The sequence below is a fragment of the Nannospalax galili genome, unplaced genomic scaffold, assembly GCF_000622305.1.
Source record: "Nannospalax galili isolate Female #2095 unplaced genomic scaffold, S.galili_v1.0 scaffold412, whole genome shotgun sequence".
Classification (NCBI taxonomy): domain Eukaryota; kingdom Metazoa; phylum Chordata; class Mammalia; order Rodentia; family Spalacidae; genus Nannospalax; species Nannospalax galili.
The window spans coordinates 1,479,641-1,500,249 of NW_008331547.1; the positions used below are offsets into that span (position 1 = coordinate 1,479,641).

General features: G+C 44.4%; 1 protein-coding gene across 1 annotated transcript in view; it reads right to left on the reverse strand.

Annotated features, from left to right (window-relative positions):
* Positions 1-11,554: 11,554 nt before the first annotated feature.
* The window catches only part of Cdkal1 (CDK5 regulatory subunit associated protein 1 like 1), a 651,069-nt gene continuing 642,014 nt past the window's right edge, over positions 11,555-20,609 (reverse strand). Inside the window, exon 14 of the mRNA XM_008826690.2 lies at positions 11,555-12,128. Coding sequence (XP_008824912.2) covers positions 11,925-12,128 — 204 coding nt within the window. The 3' untranslated portion in view covers positions 11,555-11,924. The remainder of the gene's footprint in view (positions 12,129-20,609) is intronic.

The window sequence follows — 20,609 nt, forward strand, 5'->3', positions numbered from 1 at the left end:
CTCTGGGAAGTAGGTTGCTTCCTGTTCTCTGGGAAGCAGGATATTTCCTGTTCTCTGAGAAGTAGGTTGCTTCCTGTTCTCTGAGAAGTAGGTTACTTCCTGTTCTCTGGGTAGTAGTGGTGCTAGTGAGTGGAGAACACCATCTTGCCATGATTTTACCTGATTTCCTGGAGCTAGAACGCTCAGGCGTCTTTTCTGGTGGGTATGTGCCATTTGTACGCATTCCTTGAGCAAGTGCTTATTCGAGTCATTTTTCAATTATTCTGTTATTACTGAATTGTGTGAGTTCTTCATATACTGGACTTCTGCTAACCCTTTTTCCAGATATATTATTTGTAATATTTTCTCGCATTGTCTACTTGCAATCCTAATATCGTCCTGTGATGAATCAAACATTCGTAATTTTAATGAAATCTAATTTATTTTACCTTTTTTTTTTCTTTTGAGAGAGAGTCTCTCTGTAGCCCCAGTTGGCCTGGAACTTGCTATGTAGACCAGGCTGGACTTGATCTCACAGAGATCCACCTGCCTCTGCCTCCCAAATGCTGGGATTAAAGGTGTGCGCCACTATGCCTAGCTAATTTATCTTTTTTTATTACCTGTATTTTTGACATCACCTTTATGAAATCACTGCTAATTCTAATGTCATGAAGTATTTCCTAATATTTTCTTCTAATAGTTCTGTATTTTAGTTCTTAAGTTTTGGTCTTTGATTCATTTTGTGTTCTTTTGTACAGTGTAAGGTCCAATTGCATTGCATTGCATGTGTTATATCCATTTCCTTGGTTAGAGTCATTCCAAAGTACTTAATTAACACATTAAATACTTTTTGGATACTACTGTAAATGGAATTCCTTTTCCAATTTTGTTTTTGGATTGCTCGTTCCTGGTGCACAGAAGACCCTGGATTTTCTTGGCTCGGTCTTGTAAGACATCTTCACTGAGTTCCTTTGTTAGCCCTGGTGGCTTCCTGGTGAATTTCTAGAGGATTCTCCACTCGGAGGACCATGTCATTTGCAAATACGAACACGCTTTCCTTGGCAGCTTTGACAGCTTTGACTTCCTTTTGCTGGGCAATGCTGCTCTCTCACTTCCGGTTCACTGCTGAATAGCTGTGAGGGGACCAGAGGGCACCCTGGACTTGTCTGTGATTTTAGGGAGATGTTCAGCCTTTCAATACTATGTGGGAAGCCAGCCAGGCTTTTTTCTTTTTTTTTCTTCTGAATACTATTCCATCATTGTAAGGAATTTTCCTTTTATTCCTTGTTTTCTAATTCTAGTATTTTCTATGTCAATTGAGATGACCTGTGTCCTCTCAACATTCTTTATTCTGTTTGTGATGTAGCATATTGATTTTCTCATGTTGAACCACCCTTTTAAGTTTTTAGGATAAATCCCATTTAGTCGCCACAAATGTAAATAATTCCCTTAATATGCTGTTGGGTTCAATGTGCTGATATTTTTGTGGATAACCTTGGCACCTATACATTCAAGGAACGCTGGCTTGTACTTTTTTCTTCCTAGTCTTTATCTGACTCTGGTGTCGGGGTAATACTGGCCTTAAAGAATGAGTTGGGAAACGCTTGCTTTTGTCAATTTCAAGAAAGAACTTGAGGACTGGTGTTAATTCTTCTGTAAATACCTGGTAGAATTCCTCTGGGTAGCCAGCTTGCCTGGGACTTTTCTTTGCAATGTAATGCTTCTTTCTTGCTTTGTAGGGGAAGTCTAGTTTTAAGGGAAGAAACTCTTGCTGAAAGGCATTTTCTTAAGAGGCCTAAGCTCCAGGGAGAATTTTCCAAGGGTCCCCCATGTATATACTAAGTTTAACAGTAAACTTCACCCAACAATGTTTTAATTACTTATGGTTATTTCCATGGTACAGGGAAATAATTGTCACTCTCCACATGCTCCCACAGGCTCAGGAACGACTTTCAGGGCTGAGTGTCATCTGTCATTCCAAGTGACTCTTTTGGGGAGATAATACTCAACCCAAAAGCTAGCTGTGGCTTACAATTAAGTTCATGACCTGTGTATCTACTATGTGGATAGCATGCTATACATGGGTCCAAATGGAAAATGTCTTACATAAACAGCACGAAACTTTAGGTCTGTTTAAAAGCCGTGTTTTTTGCTGTTCTCTGTGGAAGCAGTCTGGAGTAACGTACCCAGTTATGACTCATTAGCCATACTCAAGGCAAGACGGATAGACTGGAGAGTTAAAAATCCCTCCTTCAGCAGTATTCTGTGGACTCCATGCTGCCCTCAGTTTGGCCCAAGGCCATCCGTCCACTCCCTCTTTTGTTTCTTCCCTGGGCACTGCCTCACCAGTACTGCTGTGTTTAGGTTCCCCCGCCTCCAAATTAGGAACACCATGAGCCCAAATGACATTGCGTACTTCAACTTCTCCACTCTTGGGATGTTTCGGCTGCAGAACTCTGAGAAACAGTACTGGGTGGTTATAAAAGTCAGAAGGGAAGGACTCCTGGCAGCTGCCTCTCCTGCCCTCGAGGCAGGGTGGGGGAGGGCATGGTTTATAGGCCTTGTTTTAATCTGTATGTCCTTTTCATCTTTGGTCAGAGTCTCCTTGATCTCAGATGGGCCTTTCAAATCTGGGCTTGAACCTCTGCATTAATTTGATCTCTTCGAATACAGCTGCAATCCATTTTCTTTGAATTTTCCTTCCTTTGCTACGTGTTAGAATCAGACCCACAGTCCCTTGGGGGCAAGAATGGGTTTATTCTCTATATAATTCTTTTGCACAGTCATGTGTCGGTAGGTATCCAAATTTAAAACTATATGTGTAAAATTGGGTTTCACCTTAAGTTGTGTGGAGTTCCCAGAAAAAAAAAAAAAAAAGCCCTGTGTTCCTATCTGCTGTCCCAACCGATGTATTTGCTAAAAGCATCGCTCCATAGCTGTCTTTTGTTCTGTGACTGTAAAAGTTCATGGAAGTTGGGGCTTGGAGCTGGCTCTGCAGTCAAGCTGCTCTTGCTGAGGACCAGGTTCAGTTCCCAGGACCCACGTGGTGGCTGTCTGTGACTCCAGTTCCAGGAGATCTGATGCACTCTTCTGACCTCCTTGGGCATTACACGACACGGGTGCACTTACATACATGCAGGCAATATGCTCATACACACAAAATAAAAATTAATAATATTAAAAGTTCATGTAACTTACCTCCACTGTGGAACAAGTCATTATAGGCAACCTGAGTCAGTGTTCCCAGCCCATGGTCACTCATACTTGGTTCAGAATAAACTCTCTAATTTCCTTTTCTTGACAATGCCTAACACTCTGCAAGGAGAGGACGTGAGGGTGAGAATGGTCCCGTAGTTCATACACACTTAGCTTAATGTTCCTGCAACACAATCTTTTCTCTACTGTGAAGAGGCTCAGAAAGAGGAAGTGGCTTGGCTGGAATTGAAACCCATGTTTCACTAATGGTAAAACATGCCTTTTTTTCCTGTTATTTGCCTCAAATGTGTACTGGGAATCACTGGGACCCAAATGCAGCTGACTCAAATCCTTGACTCCTTTAGTTTCAGGACTATAAAAATCAAACTCTATGGTAAGCCTTTATTAAAGATGCGTGGAGTGATACACTAACTTTAAAACATAAAACACTTTGAGAAATGACTAGGACCCCAATATACTGAATGGACATACTTAAATCCATTTAGTATAGACTTAGGTATATTATTATGGAAGTTCTCAAATGTACTCGACTCATGGCAGTGGTTGACCAAACAAAACAGCCAACCATTCTGGTTTTCAGTCTTTTTTTTTTTTTGAGACAATGTTTCCCTGTAGCCACAGTTGGCCTGGAACTCACTATGTAGACCAGGCTGGTCTTACCTCACAGAGATTTGCCTGCCTTTGCCTCCTGAGTGCTGGGATTAAAGGGGTGCACCATCATGCCTGACGTTCATTCTGTTTATTATGTAGATAGATTTCTTTGTTATTTTTATGTGTATGCGTATATGGTCTGTACGTATGAAAGTGCACCCATGGTGTGCAGTTCCCTCGGAGGTCAGAAGAGGGCATCGGATCTCCTGGAACTGGAGTTATGGATGATTGTTAGCTGCCATGTGGCTGCTGGGAATTGAACCCAGGTCCTCTGCAAGAGCAGTCAGTGCTCTTAACCACTGAACCAGCTCTCAAGCCCCTAAGTAGATATAACTCAATAAGCATTCATGCTCTAATGTCTTATAAGAACTATTTTATTTATTTATATTTTATTATTTTTATTTTATGTGTATGAGGGTATTGCCTGCATGTATGTGAGTGCACCCATGTCGTGCAATGCCGCGGAGGTCAGAAGAGGGCTTCAGATTCTCCTGGAACTGGAGTTAAGGATGGTTTGTAGCCGCCATGTGGGTGCTGGGAATCAAACCTGGGTCCTCTGCAAGAGCAGTCAGTGCTCTTAACTGCTGAGCCATCTCTCCAGCCCCATAAGAACTATTTTAAAAACACATAGCCTGAAAGGAATATTCTACTTTGTATTAAAGTCATCACAATTACTTATCCAGAGAGGTATACATCTGCTGGCCAGCACAAATCTTAAACCTTGAAATATGATTGCTGTGTTCCTCTTGTTCTATGTTTTTATTCATTTGATACCTGCTTTCTAATCACATCAAGAGCCAAAAATCTAGTATTACAAAAATATCACATCCTAAAAACATATTGTAAGTAATGTTGCAAACAAAACTTTTTATTTTTGTGAAATTCATGTTTGATTACATTTAGATCCCCTCCTGTATCTGCACCCACTTTCTATCCCCTCCAACAAATTTCTGTATTCTAATATATATCTCTATCTGTCTATCTATCTATCTATCTATCTATCTATCTATCTATCTATCTATCTGTCTATCTATGTGCCTATAAAACAATTTTTCAAGTTTAAAAAAATATTTATTGACAAGGAGCTGGGGGGACTATAGGAGACAGGTATCATCAAACATGAAATGGGGAAAATGGGGGTACTTTAATTGGGGTTAGACAGGGAGAGAGAGGAGAGATAAATAATGCCTAGCTGCTGTAAAAAAATCAAAGGAAACATATTAGTTCAAAAACCTACTGAAAAATTACTCATACAGTATCACTACGTGAATGCATATGTACAGCTGAAGGCTGTATAAGAAACAGTACCCGATAGGAGAAACTTCCCTTTGAGTTGTTGGCCACAGGGTATCACCACAACCTTGATTGCCTCCAGAACTTGAAGGTAAGACCCTATTGCTGAAGACAGGACATGCTTCGGACACAGGATTTGGAGCAATGGAGCTGGAACTGACCTGGAAGCCTCCTCCTGAAGGCCATCTCCCATAGTTTTGGAGAACACCATGCAAGCTGCTAAGGGAGAACATCAATTGATGGTCCAACCTCAGCTTGAAGGCCTAATCGCCACAACATAGGAAACTATATTGGGACAGCAGTGGCACTTTTATCTTGGGGGTAATCAACAGCTACCTAATTGGACTTAAAACCCACTCAATGGGAGGGAATTCATGTGTGGTACTAGAAACATAGTCAAATACACATGGCTGGAGAGGTCATAGATCTTAAAGAAAATCCTAAGGCTGTCACATCCCTAGACAAATGTAATTTCTTACCATGTGTAAAATATGGATTCTTGTATTTACAGACAAGTATGCCAGTCACCACCGATCAAAGAAGCTTCTTTTCCAATAGACAGAAACTACTACGGAGTTCCACAACTGGTCACACACAGAGATTAAGTGTCTGTGAGATACCGAAGCCTAAGTGACACATCTACAGTGGAACCTCCACACCCTAAGGCTCAGAGAACATAGTGGAACAAGGGGGAGTAGAGAGAATACCAACGCACCTCTCAACTCTCATCAACATGCTCCCTCATGCAATAGAGGGCAATGAACACAGAGGGCCACACATAGAGAATGAGTCTGCGGAGTGTGGGTCCTTGGACAGGATTCCTGTATTAAACTTCACTCTCCCAGGGTTCAGGGACCATTGTGGAAGAGGGGGCAGAAAGATTGTAAAAGCCGGGGAGGAGCTGTGCGACCGTATGGAAATAAAGTCTCACAGGCTCCTGGGACCCTGCACATATGAACATAAAGCAATGGTGACAGCAGGCACAGACCTATGTGAACTCAAACAGACAAAAGCCCAGGACAGAACTGGGGAAATGGGCAGCAGTTCCCAACCTTGGCCGATTACTGCTGACTGCCGCTGGGTGAGGAAGAGCTGATCTTCTTTAAAGGAGGGACTCTAAATAGGCTGACTAGACCCCAGTGGATGAAGTTGCAGTGAGGGACATCTGGGGACACTAACTTGACTCGATAGGCCTTAACATAATGACGGAATGCATGAAATCCAGTTGGGCAGGGAGGGGGTATAAAGATGAATAAGATGTGTGTGAAATACTCAAAAATTCAGTTAAAAATATAGAACCCCCCCCACCATTAATTTGTGTGTATGTATGTGGGTCCATGGGCCAAAGTGCCTGTGTGTAGGTCAGAGGACAACTTATGGGTCAGGTTTCTCCTTCACCATGTGGGTCCTGGAGATTGCACTTGGCTGTAAGTGCCTTTACTTGCTGAATCATCTCTGGCCTGAAATGGAACTGTCGTGAGCTAGTAGTCTGGGTGGCAATGATAGATGTTGCTGTTTCTTCAGAAACTTCACCAAATCTCCAGCCCTTCTGAGCTCCCTGCAGTACGCTGGGGGGCCATGGGGGTCAAGCAAGCCTTCTTGATAAGCATACTCATTTTAGGTGCACATATTTAAGCGATACTATGCGGTGTTTTGACACAGGGAGTAGAATGGTTTCTCCGTCAAGCACTCAGAGATCTGGCATACTACAAAGGCGCCTTGAACACTGCATCCCCGAAGGGTATTTGTCTCTTCCCCTTTTCTCATCCCACCCTCCGCCTCCCTCCTCTTCCATCTTTCATTTTTAACTATTTATTATATCAAACCTCTTAAAGATTCATTTGTAACATGACCTTTATCTCCACGGCATCTTAAAATCTATCCTGAAATTTTCAACTTGAGGTTAAGAGTGAAGGAAGCCGTTTAGGTGGAAGCGCACATAGATATTTGATGTGGACACAGATTTTCTCAGCACAAAGCAAATTTTTTCCAAAATAGTTCTTTACACTTTTTTAGTTTTATTTTATATGTATGAATGTTATTGCCTACATGTATGTGACTGCACACGTCGTGCAATGTCGTGGAGGTCAGAAGAGGGATTCGCATTCCCCTGGAACTGGAGTTAAGGACGGTTCGTAGTTGCCTTGTGGGTGCTGGAGGTCAAACCTGGGTCCTCTGCAAGAGCAGTCAGTGTTCTTAACCACTGAGCCATCTCTCCAGCCCCTTTTATTTTTATTGATTATTTTTATTTTATGTGTATGAGTGTATTGTCTGCATGCATGTGAGTACACCCGTGTCGTGCAATGATAGTTCTTTAAACTCTTAAATGGACATTTCATATTTGATGAAGCAGGGAATTGGAGGACAGGAGGAAAGACAACAAGAAAAAAGCTTGATAGATAAATCTTTATTTAAATGTTTATCATGTTCCATGCACAACTTCGAGCAGGAATCAGAGTTTAGAGCTGGGCTTCCATGGGACCCCAAGCATCTTCACACTAAACACTTGGCACAGGTCAGGTTGCGGTCACAGATGAGGGAGTGGGGAGGTACAGGACGTGGGCAGAGGCTTTGTGTTTGGGCTGAGTTCATGATATGCCTCTTTCTCTTAGTAGTTCTGAGACCTCTGGGCAAGATAATCTTGCGATTTCTAGATCTTTCTTCTCATCTGAATGGGCAGGAATAATACCTATCTCAAGTTTGTTTCTTTGAACAGAGTTAGCATGGATAAAATGCACCTAGCTGCCTAACACATTAGGAGAGTTCATGATTATTCAGACCCTTACTAAAATAAGGCTGGCAGAGAGAGGCCTGCTGAAGATCTCAGACAGACAAAGAGAAAAGGCCCGACAATAGCTGACTTCCTGTTACCTGCTGGGGGGAGGGAAGTTGGTACACGTTCTGGAAACCAGCTCATAGTACTCAAATACAAGCGGATGCTGTGACTTGCAACTCTACTCCTTGGAACACACTGCACCATGCACATCTTATGTGTTCCAAAGTGTCCTTACAACAGCATGGCTCAAAATGGCAGGGAAGTCAAAAACAACTCAGATGCAGAATGGATAAACACAATGCAACATTTCTGACAGCATAATACTCTCCAGCAATGGCTGTCGAGGAACATGGCCACATGTGCCAACCTGGAGGAACCTCACAAACGAAGCTGAGTAGAAGACGGTAGACATAGAGGAGCATGTGTGCTAAGACAGCATTTGTGTATGTGCCATCCATAGGCAGACCAATCGGCAGTGCAGGCGAGGGTCAATGGTTACCTTTTTGGGGGGAGGAGTTACTGGGTGGGGAGGTGTCTGAGTAGCCTGCTGGTACTAAGGATTAAAATGTGTACTCATGCCAGGTGTGGTGCTGTTCACTGTTAATCTCAGCCCTTGGGTGGCAGAGGCAAGCAGATCTCTGAGTTTGGGGCTAGCTGAATCTACGTAGCGATTTTGAGTCCAGCCAGGGCTACATAGCAAGACTGTCTAAAAGAGTGTCATCACCTTTTGAAAATCCTTCCAACTGATCTACATTTTCTTTATGCATTTTTCTCTAATAGTTTAAGAAAAATAGTTGGTTTAAGTATTGAAAAGATGTCTTTATACATTCCTTCTTACAAAAGGAGAGACACGATCTACAGGTCATTTCCCACCATGACAGACTGTCACTATAAGTCAGGTCACGCTGCGCACACAACAACCCTTCGGGCTCAGGAGCTAATACAACAGCATGTTCCTTGCCCGTTGGCACATGGCCAGCATGGGCTGGTAAGGGCTGCACACTGCAGTGACTCAGGGACCTAGGCTGAGGGGAATTCCATTCAGCCACAAGGGTCCACGACCACCAGAGCGGAGGGAAGCACGTGTGGCTAACTACGCTGGTTCTCAACCTGGCTGCGCGCACATTTCAGAAGCCGTGAATGCGCACGGGCAGGCCTGACTTCAAAGGGGCAGCGCCCTGCTATGGGCAGGAAGGAGGCAAGATGCAAGGCGACTGCTCCGTGTCTGCAGTGTTTGCTCCAGGTTCAGTCAATTTCAGTCCTGTTCCCAGAGAACTGTTTCCATGTCCTCTGTATCTTTCCTTCCTCCCTACCCGCCAACAGCAGGAAAGAAAGCTAGATTTCCAGGCCACTGCTGTCCCCCGTGCTAACTGCCACCAAAAGGGTGATGGGCACTGTGTGACTGGTCTACTGGAGGGCACCGCTGGTTCTTCTGTGGACCAAAGAGCACAGTGCAGTCGCACTCAGGGGAGCCACAGTCATGGTGGAGGGTGGCAGAGAATCCTGCCTTTGAAGGTGACACCAGTGGGAACAGTGGGGCTGTTGCACAGCCTGTGAGACGAGTCAGGGGAAAGGAAGGAAAGGAAAGTAGAGGAGAACTCTGTGTCTAACAAGCCATAGGTGCAAAGCTTTTCTTCAGCCCTATATAGTGACTCTGGGCTTTGGAAGGTTTTCTGATGTTTACTAGGTGTGATGGCCAATCCTGGGTGTCAACCTGACTGGATCTGGGGTAAACTGAAATGACAGAGATCTTCTTGATTGGATCATCTGAAGCTGGAAGACCCGCCCTGAATGTGGGTGTTACCTTCTGATGGCAGCCCGTAAAAAGGCAGAGACCAGCGCTTGCTTCTTGCTGCTTGCCTTCTCTCTCACTGGTGAGTTCGTCCTGTTGCTGTAGACTGAAGACTAGCCTATCTTTTGGAATTCGTCAGATCTTCAGCGCCAGATCGGGACTACTGAGACATCCAGCCTCATGGACTGAGCGACTACAGATTCTCAGCCTCTCCAGGGTGGTGCGGCCATTGTTGGACTACTCGGACTCTATCTTTGAGCTAATCTGATAAATCCATATATATATATATACACACATATGTATTATACATACAGATATTCATTCTACTGGTTCTATTTCTTTAGAGAACCCTGACTAATACAGCTAGGTTTCTATTACCTAAGCACCACAGTGGAACTCACTGCTTACTAGCAAAGAAAGGACTTTGCTACAGTTAAGGAGGCAGTCAGTGGCCGGCTCCTGTCCAGCCAGCACAATGCCAGTGCGCTCGAGCCCTGCCACAGAATCCAGAGGGCACAGGTGAATCTTCATACTTTATCTTAGCATGTATGATGTATGTGAGTGGGTGTGTATGCCTAGATCACAGCATGTGTATGGAGGTCGGAGGACAACTCAGCTGTGGGTCCTTGCCTTCCTTGTCTGAGGCAGGGCCTCTTGTTCTCTGCCACATATGACAGGCTAGCTGGCCCGGGGACTTCTGGGTATTCTCCTGTGCCTTCCTCCCACCTGGCCACAGACAATGGGATCACAGAAGTGAGCAATGTCGCATATGGCTTTCTATGGGTTCTATGAATATGGCTAAGCTTCTCAGGCTTGTATGGCAAGCACTTTACCCGCTATGAGATTCCTCCCCATCCCTCATCTTTGCACTTTAAATGTGAATTCCTCCCTGAAATATATGGTGTGTTTAGTGGGTTCTATGAATATGGCTAAGCTTCTCAGGCTTGTATAGCAAGCACTTTACCCGCTATGAGATTCCTCCCCATCCCGCATCTTTGCACTTTAAATGTGAATTCCTCCCTGAAATATATGGTGTGTTTAGGAGAAATGCACTAACGCAGTTTGTGTGTGTGTGTGTGTGTTTGCACACATACATATTTTTTGGCAAACTGATGACAAATGTTGCATTGGGTCTCTTAGCGGACACATGGAAGAAGAACTGGTGGACGGGTAAGTCAAGGTAAAACAGTCCTATGACAGCCATAGGCTCTTGATTTCCCTCTGCCTACATGACCCAAATAACTCATTTAAATTCCAACAAACATGGGATTTGAGTATTGTGCCAATTCCTTTTATTGTGAAAGAAATCATTTCATTTAGTAAAGAACAATGGCATTGGGTCAAAATAGAAGACGTGGTGTAAGTGATCAGCAGTGTCAGAAGAGGAGCGTGGTTTGTTTGAAGCTGTAGCTGTGGAGACATCACATCCCCAAAACTTCAGGAGGAGCCCTTTAAGTGGCAGGCTTGGATCCAAGTTCCCAAATGGGTTTCTATATAAACTTTTCAGGAATACTTCTGCTGTGGAAAAGATGTTCGCAGCACGGGACTTCAAACAAAGCCCGGAGAGGAAGCTTCATTGAAGAACGTTTACTACGGACTGAAAGTTCTTCCACAGAAGGAAAGGTGCTGAGAGCCATTGTGCACCTGGGTAGGACTTAAAGACTGGAAATAAGAAAAAAAAAAAAAAAAAAAAAAAAAGTTGTAACCAAAAGGATTTGAATCCATTTGATTAAAAGTATTTTTTAAAATCGCACATAAGCATCCTGACTATTAGAGTTTCTGAGGTTTATGCACCACTAGTCATTTTCCAATTAACTGTATATCCTAATGCCCCCATCCTAAGAAGTCCCCGGGCCAGCTAGCCTGTCATATGTGGCAGAGAGCAAGAGGCCCTGCCTCAGACAAGGAAGGCAAGGACCCACAGCTGAGTTGTCCTCCGACCTCCATACACATGCTGTGATCTAGGCATACACACCCACTCCACTTGCATTTGTTGCTAAAAAGAAACCAAAAGGGTCTGGTTTGAAAGATGTTGCAGCAGCTGTGATTTGGATTGAGGTCAAATGGTTCAACTCAATTCGAGACAGGTCAAGCCTCATTAAAAAGAAGGGCCCAGAGAAGGCAGCAGGGCCAGTTCAAATGACTGCTCTTTGAGACCGATGTGGTCACTTTCCCACTCATTGCGTTTTAATTAGAAACTTGTTCCTTACAGACACTTCATTTGGTTGTGTTGTAAGCATAGACCTTGACCAGAAAAGCAAAAAGAAAAGCAACGAGAGCCAGGCCCACAGCTATCCTCAGTGCACAGTCGTGGTGGGTCACCTGCAGCAGCATCCTTCTGGAATACACTGAGCTATGTGGAGTTGCAGCACAGGGGTCAGAGGTCGAACGTAGACGATTCCCAAGCCTACTTCTGAATTCCTATAGAGAGAAACAGATAGGAAAATAATATCATATACAGAGAAATCTCCGTTGTCTATCAGCCAAGGTGCCTCATTCCTTCAGCATGGGCACATTCGGGTGCCCCGCATGGCCCAGGTAGCTCCAAGGCTGGTCAGCTTCTTTTTCTGAAGGCTAGACCACAGTCATGGTTTTTTTAGACTATACGGGAAGACACTGTGTTCAGCAAACACACCTTTTAGGACAGACATTCTGAGTTGTTCTGCCATTGGGGTTGGGCTGACCCTGACTCCAGGTGGGCCTCGAAGGGTCTGACCGACTAGAGGGACCCACTCCACGAGTCCCTTCTGTTTATCCTGGTGTACCAGACAAGCACCTTCATTTCCTTTGCATGCTGCACAGAAGCGCCTGGGCAGCCCAGCTTGGGGAAGAGTCCAAGGACTGAGCAAACCAGCTGCATGGCTTTTCTCAGAGGTCTGCACTTGGCAGGGCTTCTGGGGGGAGCACGACATTCATGCAGTTTCAGTTCTTCATAGCATGACTCTACTGTAAGAGCTTTTCACCTTGCACACCCCCTTAGAATGAATGCCTCTCATACAACACGGATGCTTCTGCTGAGACCTCACACTGAGAGGTGGAAAGGATGGAGGGGCCGCACAGATGATGGGACACGTGACGGAAGGATCACTGAGGAGGAGACATGGTGCCCGAGGTAGTGCGTGATGGTGTGTGCAAAGCACAGTTGTTACTTGAGGATGTCCTTCCATAAGTACACCCCTCAGAAGAGCATCTCCCGGAGGTTGGGGCATGTTGGGTGCTCCACTAATCTGCTGTTGTCTCTCCCTGCTGAGGCTTGTGTGATATCCCCTAGGAGCTTCCAGCTCAACTGCCTGAAAATAGCTCTATGCTCTCAAGATCGACACTCACGGAGGGTCTGCAGTTTTCAGTAATTGTCAGGAGTTACTTGTATGAAACTGCTGTCAAACCAGGAAGAATGCACTTGATGCATTCACAATGTCAGGATTGCTGGTAACCCTGGGCGTACGTCCCTCCATCACCATGCCTCCTTGTGTTGCATAGTCCAAACGGCTTAATTAACTTTGGTAATTATGGCCAGAGTTGTACATACTGGGGATGATGGATTCTGTATTACACCAAGCACTAGCTGGTCAAAAGGATCCCTCAGCTCAGGAAGTGTTCCACGGGCCTTCTGGAAATGTAAGCCCATTGGCCTAATGAAGCTTTTTCACAGTTAGGCGATTGTCTTGTGAAGCTGACTTTACTAACCATCTTCTCCCATGCCTTCTTTTTTTCTCTGTCCTGTTCGAATAACTCCTAATACTCCTATTTCTCCTTGGGCATGCCTTTTTACAATTTATTTTAAATATCTTATTATTTTTATTTTATGTGTATGAGTGTACTGTCTGCATGTACGTAACGCGCCCGTGTCATGCAATGCCCACAGAGGTCAGAAGAGGGTGCTGGATCCCCTGGAACTGGAGTTAAGGAAGGTTGTTAGCCACCATGTGGGTGCTGGGAACCAACCTGGGTCCTCTGCAAAAGCAGCCAGTGCTCTTAAGCACTGACACACCTCTCCCTTCCGTTGCTGGCTTTTTATTTTTTATTTTTTCATGGTACCCTGACACAGATTTCACCATATAGCCCAAGCTGACACTGAACTCAAGATCTTTCCTCAACCTTTCTGCGCTGAGAGTGCAGACGTGCAACACTGTGCCAAGCCTGAAATTTTGAACATACTTTAATTCCCCAAAATAGTTTATTAAATCCTAGAAAAATAATAAATCTGATAAACAGAACTAAATATATATACTCCCAAATATATACATATACACACCCCCAAACTAACCAAACAACAAACTTGCAGGTTCAGAAACCCAAGGCTGAGAATTCCAGCAGTTAGAGACAAGGCTGGGAGGGAGCGCCCGCCCAGCTCAGATCACTTCCCCCTTCTCCAGCAAGAATTCGTTCTTCCATGGGGACAGAGGAGATGTCTCTGACTTGAGTGTGTTCAGTGCCACAGGACACACATGGGACTGTGGCTCTGGGAGCTGTGAGTGCTCAGGCTCGAGAATTCGTTCTTCCATAGGGACAGAGGAGATGTCTCTGACTTGAGTGTGTTCAGTGTCACAGGACACACATGGGACTGTGGCTCTGGGAGCTGTGAGTGCTCAGGCTCCGGGCTCCAGTTCCAGCTCCACTAGTGTTCTCGGGCCCATTATCCCCTCACTGTGTGCATTTCCTCATAAAACGGAGATGCTTAGGGTATTAGTATTTGTGCATCACTGAGTTGTTATGAGGACTAAGTGAGACAGGAATAAAGTATCCAGAGCATTTAAACTCAATTAAGATCAATGTATTCCATAGTACTCTGCAGTTCTAATGGACTATGCAAATGGCTTCAGACGTTCTTGTAAAATTACAAAGTCACTATTTTATTTGCTTTTCAAAGATGATTAATCTATTCATGGAACTTTGGTTCCTTGTGAAGAGCAGCAGGAGGCATGCCGCATGATGAACGAGCACAGGTTTTGAATTCTGGCAGACCAGAGACTGAATCCAAGTTTAGCTAGCCATGTGATCAAAGCCTAATTACTACTGTGATATAGAAATGCCAACCTCTGCCTTAAGACAGTGTTGAAAGTTGGAAGCCACATGCCCAGAGCCCAGGCAGATCTCTGGAATAGAGAAGTTTACAGTACAAGGCTGCTATAACTGCTGCACGGCAGAGTATGGCTTGGAAAAGAGAAGACGAGAGTCTCGGCTGACACTGAGCACTGGTACCAAGAGGATGATGCCCTGTCTTAAGCAAAGTCCTCACAGACACTAACCTATGAGAGGAAGCCATACCCATCATGCAGTCAGCACTCCCTGGAAGATGGGCAGTAAGGCTCCCTGTCAGGCAGGAAGGTTGTGGAGTGTGCCTCAGGGGAAAGCTCTTAACTAGGACCACCATCTACCCCCGTCTCTTCTTGTAATTATTTTCTAAGTATGAACTCAGACAGGACTTGGATTAGGAAAACCTCTCCCAACCACCCCGCCTGCATAGGCCTGCATGTCCTAGGCTCTGTCCCTTAGCACAGTGTACACTAAGTGGGTAAAGGGCCTGCTTACTGCTTCCCACCCCTGGCTGCTCCTTCTGGGCAGGACCTCCTTATTCTCTGGTGGATGCTCAGGGTCTGGGACCAAAAGGGGCAAAGCTAACTGAATGAGTGCTGAGGTTTCTACCTGCTCCTTAGCATTATAAAGTCACACTTTATATAGATACAAATTCTCTCCATGGGAAATGCCATTTGCCTGTACTATTTCTTACTGGACTGCCAGCTAAAGGGGACAAGGTCACTAGCGAGGAACCAGCAGTGTGATGGCTAATCACACTGGATTTAGAATCACCTAGGAGATAGCTCTGGGCATATCTGTGAAGATATTTCTACTCAGGAACATGGGAGGCACCAACCGTCCTATGGTTAGGTCTTGAACTGACTAAAATGGGGACAAAGAGAAACCCAGCTGAAAACCAGCATTCATCTCTTTCCTGACGAGACACCATGTCACTAGCAGCCTCACATTCTACTACCACGCCTCCCCACTATGTTAGGTTGTTTTTGCCTCTCAAACCATGAGCTTAAACAACCTCCTTTCCTTCCTTAGTTATGTCCGGTGTTTTGTCATAGCAATGAGAAAAGTAATTTATACCTGTGGGATATTAGTTTTCTAATGCAACCTAACAAATCACCACAAACCTAGAATAGTAACCAACACACACTTTTTTTTTTAAGTTTCACAGGTCAGGTGTTCTTAAGATCTTAGTGGTGGCAAAGCATTCTTTGTAGAGGCTCCAGGAGAGAATACACATCTTTGTTCCTCCTGGCCGGAGGCTGTCTGCATCCACTGGGCCGTGGCCCTTTCCTCCATTTCAAAGTGAGTTGCACAGGGATTGAAACATCACAAGAAGAATCCTGGGGTCATCCAGTAGAATCTTCCCACCTCAAGATTCCTCCTCAGTTGCATCTGCAAAACCCTTCTTTCCACATTAGGAAATGTATTTGCAAGGTCCAGGGACTAAGAGGTAAGCCGACTGTGCCCACCGCTCATGGTGGGCATGATGCCCCAGGCTCTCATCCCACTAGTCTGTATGCTCAGCTCTGGCATGGCTGAACCAGCTTCACAGCACAGGGGACTATGCTCCAGGAGCATATTTACAAGCAAAGGTGCAGGCAACTGTTTACAAGGAAACATGTTTGCAACATTTTTACAACATGCTTCCAAGGAAAGGTGCAGGCTGACCAGGAAGCCTCCAGAAGGAGGAAAGCTGGGATCTCCCAGGCTCAGTCTCTGCCAAGCCTTTACATTCCTCCCAGCTAACACAATTCTGCCTCTAGGACCACAAGTTTTATCCTGCTCGTGAGACTTGCTGCCATAGGAGGCCCTGAACGAAAGGGCACCAGGGAGGTGGCTAGGCATGTTTGCTGGAGAGACTGTGGCACTTCTGCCTGTTCCTTCCGATCTATATTTACAGTGTCATAGTCACAATACCCCTTCCTTGGGACGTGCATGGGCTTGGCCTCCAGGGGAGGAGGTCAGCCCATCAGTGATTTCCTCTGAAGTCTCTCCTCGTCACTAAGAAGATTAGTGATAAGCTTTAGTACGTATGGAAGAGCTCCAGAGCCAGAAGCAAAAGGATCCAGAAGGAAAGGGAGAGGATGGGAGCAATGTAAAAATGCTAAATCATAAAATGTAAATATCACTTGGGAGGCAGAGGCAGGGGGATCTGAGGCCAACCTGGTCTACATAGCAAGTTCCAGGCTAGGTAGGGCTACAGGGAGACCCCATCTCAAAAGAGCCTAAATAAATAAAATAGAAACAGCAGTATTTCTGGAAGGTTCCTTATGTGCACAGGAAGGCTCTCCTACTTATACACATTCTATCCTTTTGCCTTTCGGACTACTCAATGAAGGAGCTGATAGAACTTAACTCTGCTAAGTCAATCACCAAATTCAGCTAGTATGGTAAATGGGAAAGAGGCTTAGCTTTAGACCTACCAGGCACAGCACACCTCAGGGATGCATACATAGTCAACTATGAATAAGAGGGAGATGTGAGGCACCGCCTGACTAATACTGAACCAAGATTTCCATCAAACAGGCTTTATCCACCCTCCCTGCCATGGCACCCAGCATAGACAACAGTGTGAGCTACACACACACACACACACACACACACACACACACACACACACACTTCACATGCTCACATTAGAACACCTGCACAATGTGTTCTAATGAGGAACAGTTGGTCTGGTTCTGCTTAAATGAAAGACATTCCTGTAAGAGTTGCCACCTGTCTTCCCACCTTGCAAAGCAGCTTCTAAATAGTTCTGTCCTGACACCTGCAGGTGTTGCCGGGGCCCTTCAATCCATTCAAGTGCCAGCTCCTTTCCTTGCTTCACAGACAACCCTATTCTCATGACCCTGTCATTATGAGATACTAGGACACACAGTGACCAAGGGTGCCAAACTATCTCGATGATTATTCTAGATGTCTCCTAAACTGGGAATATGCTGATATCCATGATTGTCTCCAAACCAAAGATGGTAGTAATTTCCAGTTTTTGAAATGTTTAAAAAAAATGTGTATCGGTTATTTTTCTGTTGCTATGATAAAACACTGTGAGCAAGGCAATTTATAGGAAGAGTTTATTTGGCTTATGATTTCAGAGGGTTAGAGTCCATCATGGCACGGGAGGCATGGCAGCAGAGGTGGCCAGAGCAGAAAGCTGAGTGCTCACATCTTCAAGCAGGCACAGGAAGCAGAGAGAGACTGGAAATCCAGCAAGGCTCAAGAATTCTCTAAGCCCACCCCCAGTAAAGTGCTTCCTCCAGCACGGCCACACCTTCTAAGTCCTCCCAAAACAGCGACACCAACTGGGGACAAAATATCCAAATACTTGGAGCCTATGAAGGACATTCTCAGTGAAACTACCACATTGTATGTACAGCCCATCAGCATCATAGACACGCTGGCACATACAAGATCAGCAAATGGAAGTTAAGAATTAATTGGGCCTTTTAATCAAAAAACCTGTCTCATAGTCATGTGATGAGAATACACTGTCAACTTTCCTGTATCACTTTCAGCGTGAGAGGTTCTACATCAGATATTTTATTACTCGTGAAGTTTATTTTCCTCATCTCCTTCACTCCAAATATTTAATTGCTATCATGTCATTAAAATTGCAAGGGGAAAATTTTAAACTTGAACATACACAATAGTCACTCTCATCTTAATATCTTGGATGAGTTTTTCATCTTTATTTTGTGAGAGCAAAGTAAACACAAGCCTTTGCTAATAAGATTGAGCATAAATTATTAAACTATTGACTGTATGATCAAAGGCATTTCAGATGATATTCTGAATAATTTTGCCTTGATGTCCACCAAAAGAATAGAGCTGATGTGCCCCTGTGTGGCCTTGGTAACCCCTCTCTTTGAGGCTATTCAAACCTCAGACACGAACTGTGCCCAAAGAAACAGTAATCATGTCAAAACCAAAGCTCAGCATCTGCCTGTCACCTAATTATGACTTCTGTAAGTCTGTACCTCATCTGACTCAGGAGACATGAAAACAGCGTTCAAGCTCCGAGCTTCCTTGAACGGATTCAAAACATTTCTTCTGTGTCAGTTTTTTCCCGTGCTCACCCAGAAACACAGTTAACAGCCTGAAGTGCAAGCTGACGTAGATGGAGGAAAGGATGCTTGACAGCCCGTATCTCAAGGTAAGTGAGACTTTATATTAACCCTCTCTCCAAAGAGCCTGACGTGGGCTCAGTGGAAAACTGACTGGAGCTAGGTGCATGTAAGGTGGTGATCTGAAAACGTACTGCACTGCAGTGTGGGATCAGAAGAATCTCAAAATCCAAGCTTTGGCTTTGAATATAAAACTATTTCCATGCCAGAAATGATCTCTATAATAACTGCATTTTAATTATTGAAAAATAAAATTAGGGGTCCCTTTCCTGATGTAAGGGTCCCTCACATAAACTGCTATTCTGTCCTGGACACACACAGGCAGGACCTGCCATGAGGAAGGAGGAGCCCTAATTGGATGCATGAAACCTATAATCAGTGTTCAAGCCAGCAGCAGAAGTCTGAAGTTATTTATTCCAAATTAGTGGCAACCGAAGCATTAATACAAGTTAAAGCCACTCCGCAGGCACAGCAAAGCTGAAGATAGAAAAACTGAATCAGACCATTGACTAAGAAATACAATAGACAAATGACATTTCCCATGGCAAAGAATGTGTGTGTGTGTGTGTGTGTGTGTGTGTGTGTGTGTGTGATGTAAGCATATAGCACTAATGAACAGGTAGAAATTTCAGTACCCATCATCTTGCACCGCCCTGTTCTTGGTACCAGGCCCTGGGTCCATCAGCTTGTGCCATCTGTCCCCTCCTTGGTACCAGGCCCTGGGTGATCCTGGAAGGCCCTATTCAGAAGGATCAGAATGTTTTACTGATGATGAAATCCCATCATTGATCTCTTTGGCTCCAACCACCCTCATTCCAAAGGATGCTCCCAAGGGTGGTAAAGATGTTGGGAAACACAACTGCTTATCTTCCACTGACTCTTTGGGTAATTAATCCAACTCCAACAATTACTCCTGAGTGTCTTTCCAACTAGGTAACCATGACAGTGTTCTGGCAGATGTTTGATGTGTGTTTTAAATGAAAAAGAAGCCATGTATGATGTGCCCCTCTCCCAAGTTCTAAGTGTCCTTTTCAATGACGCAAGAGTTACAGCTTTAACATCACTGAGCTCCAGGAACTGCCTAAAATACAGGAGATGGCAGGTACTGTGCTGTCTCAAACAACTTCATAAAAGATGAGCTAACATGTAAAAATGTTACCTATAGACTGCCATGATAGTCGTTCAGCTTGGAAAATTCTGATGAAGTTGTTAAGCCCAATTCCATGTTACGAACTTGCTGTGATTACAGTATGCCCAGCCAGAACTAAGTTCACGTCTCTGCCTATTTTCTCTCATTTTCTAAGTTCTATGATGTATCATTCTAAAACTCCATCCTAAGGCATACCCCATTTCTACTCTGATGCTAAGGCATGCCTCATTTCTACTTTGAATACGTAATTTTTATAAAGCAAAAAAATACTGGTCCTATCAAAAGTCACTTAAAACAACGGAGATAAGGGGATATATGGGAGGAGTTGGAGGGAGGGAGGGAGGGAGTGGGCATGGATTTGATCAAAACACCTTATATGCATGTATGAAATTCTCAATAAATTATTTATTTTTTAAAAAAAGTGAGATAAACTTGATAAGGAAATATATCACTCTTCCCATCGCTGTTAAAGGGCTGCAGTGGCCTAGAAGCTGGCCCTGGATGACCCTTGCCTCTGACTCTTCACCCCGGGTCATGTTCCTTCTGGCTGTGGGATGAGCTTACTGACCTGCTTCTAATGAATTGTTC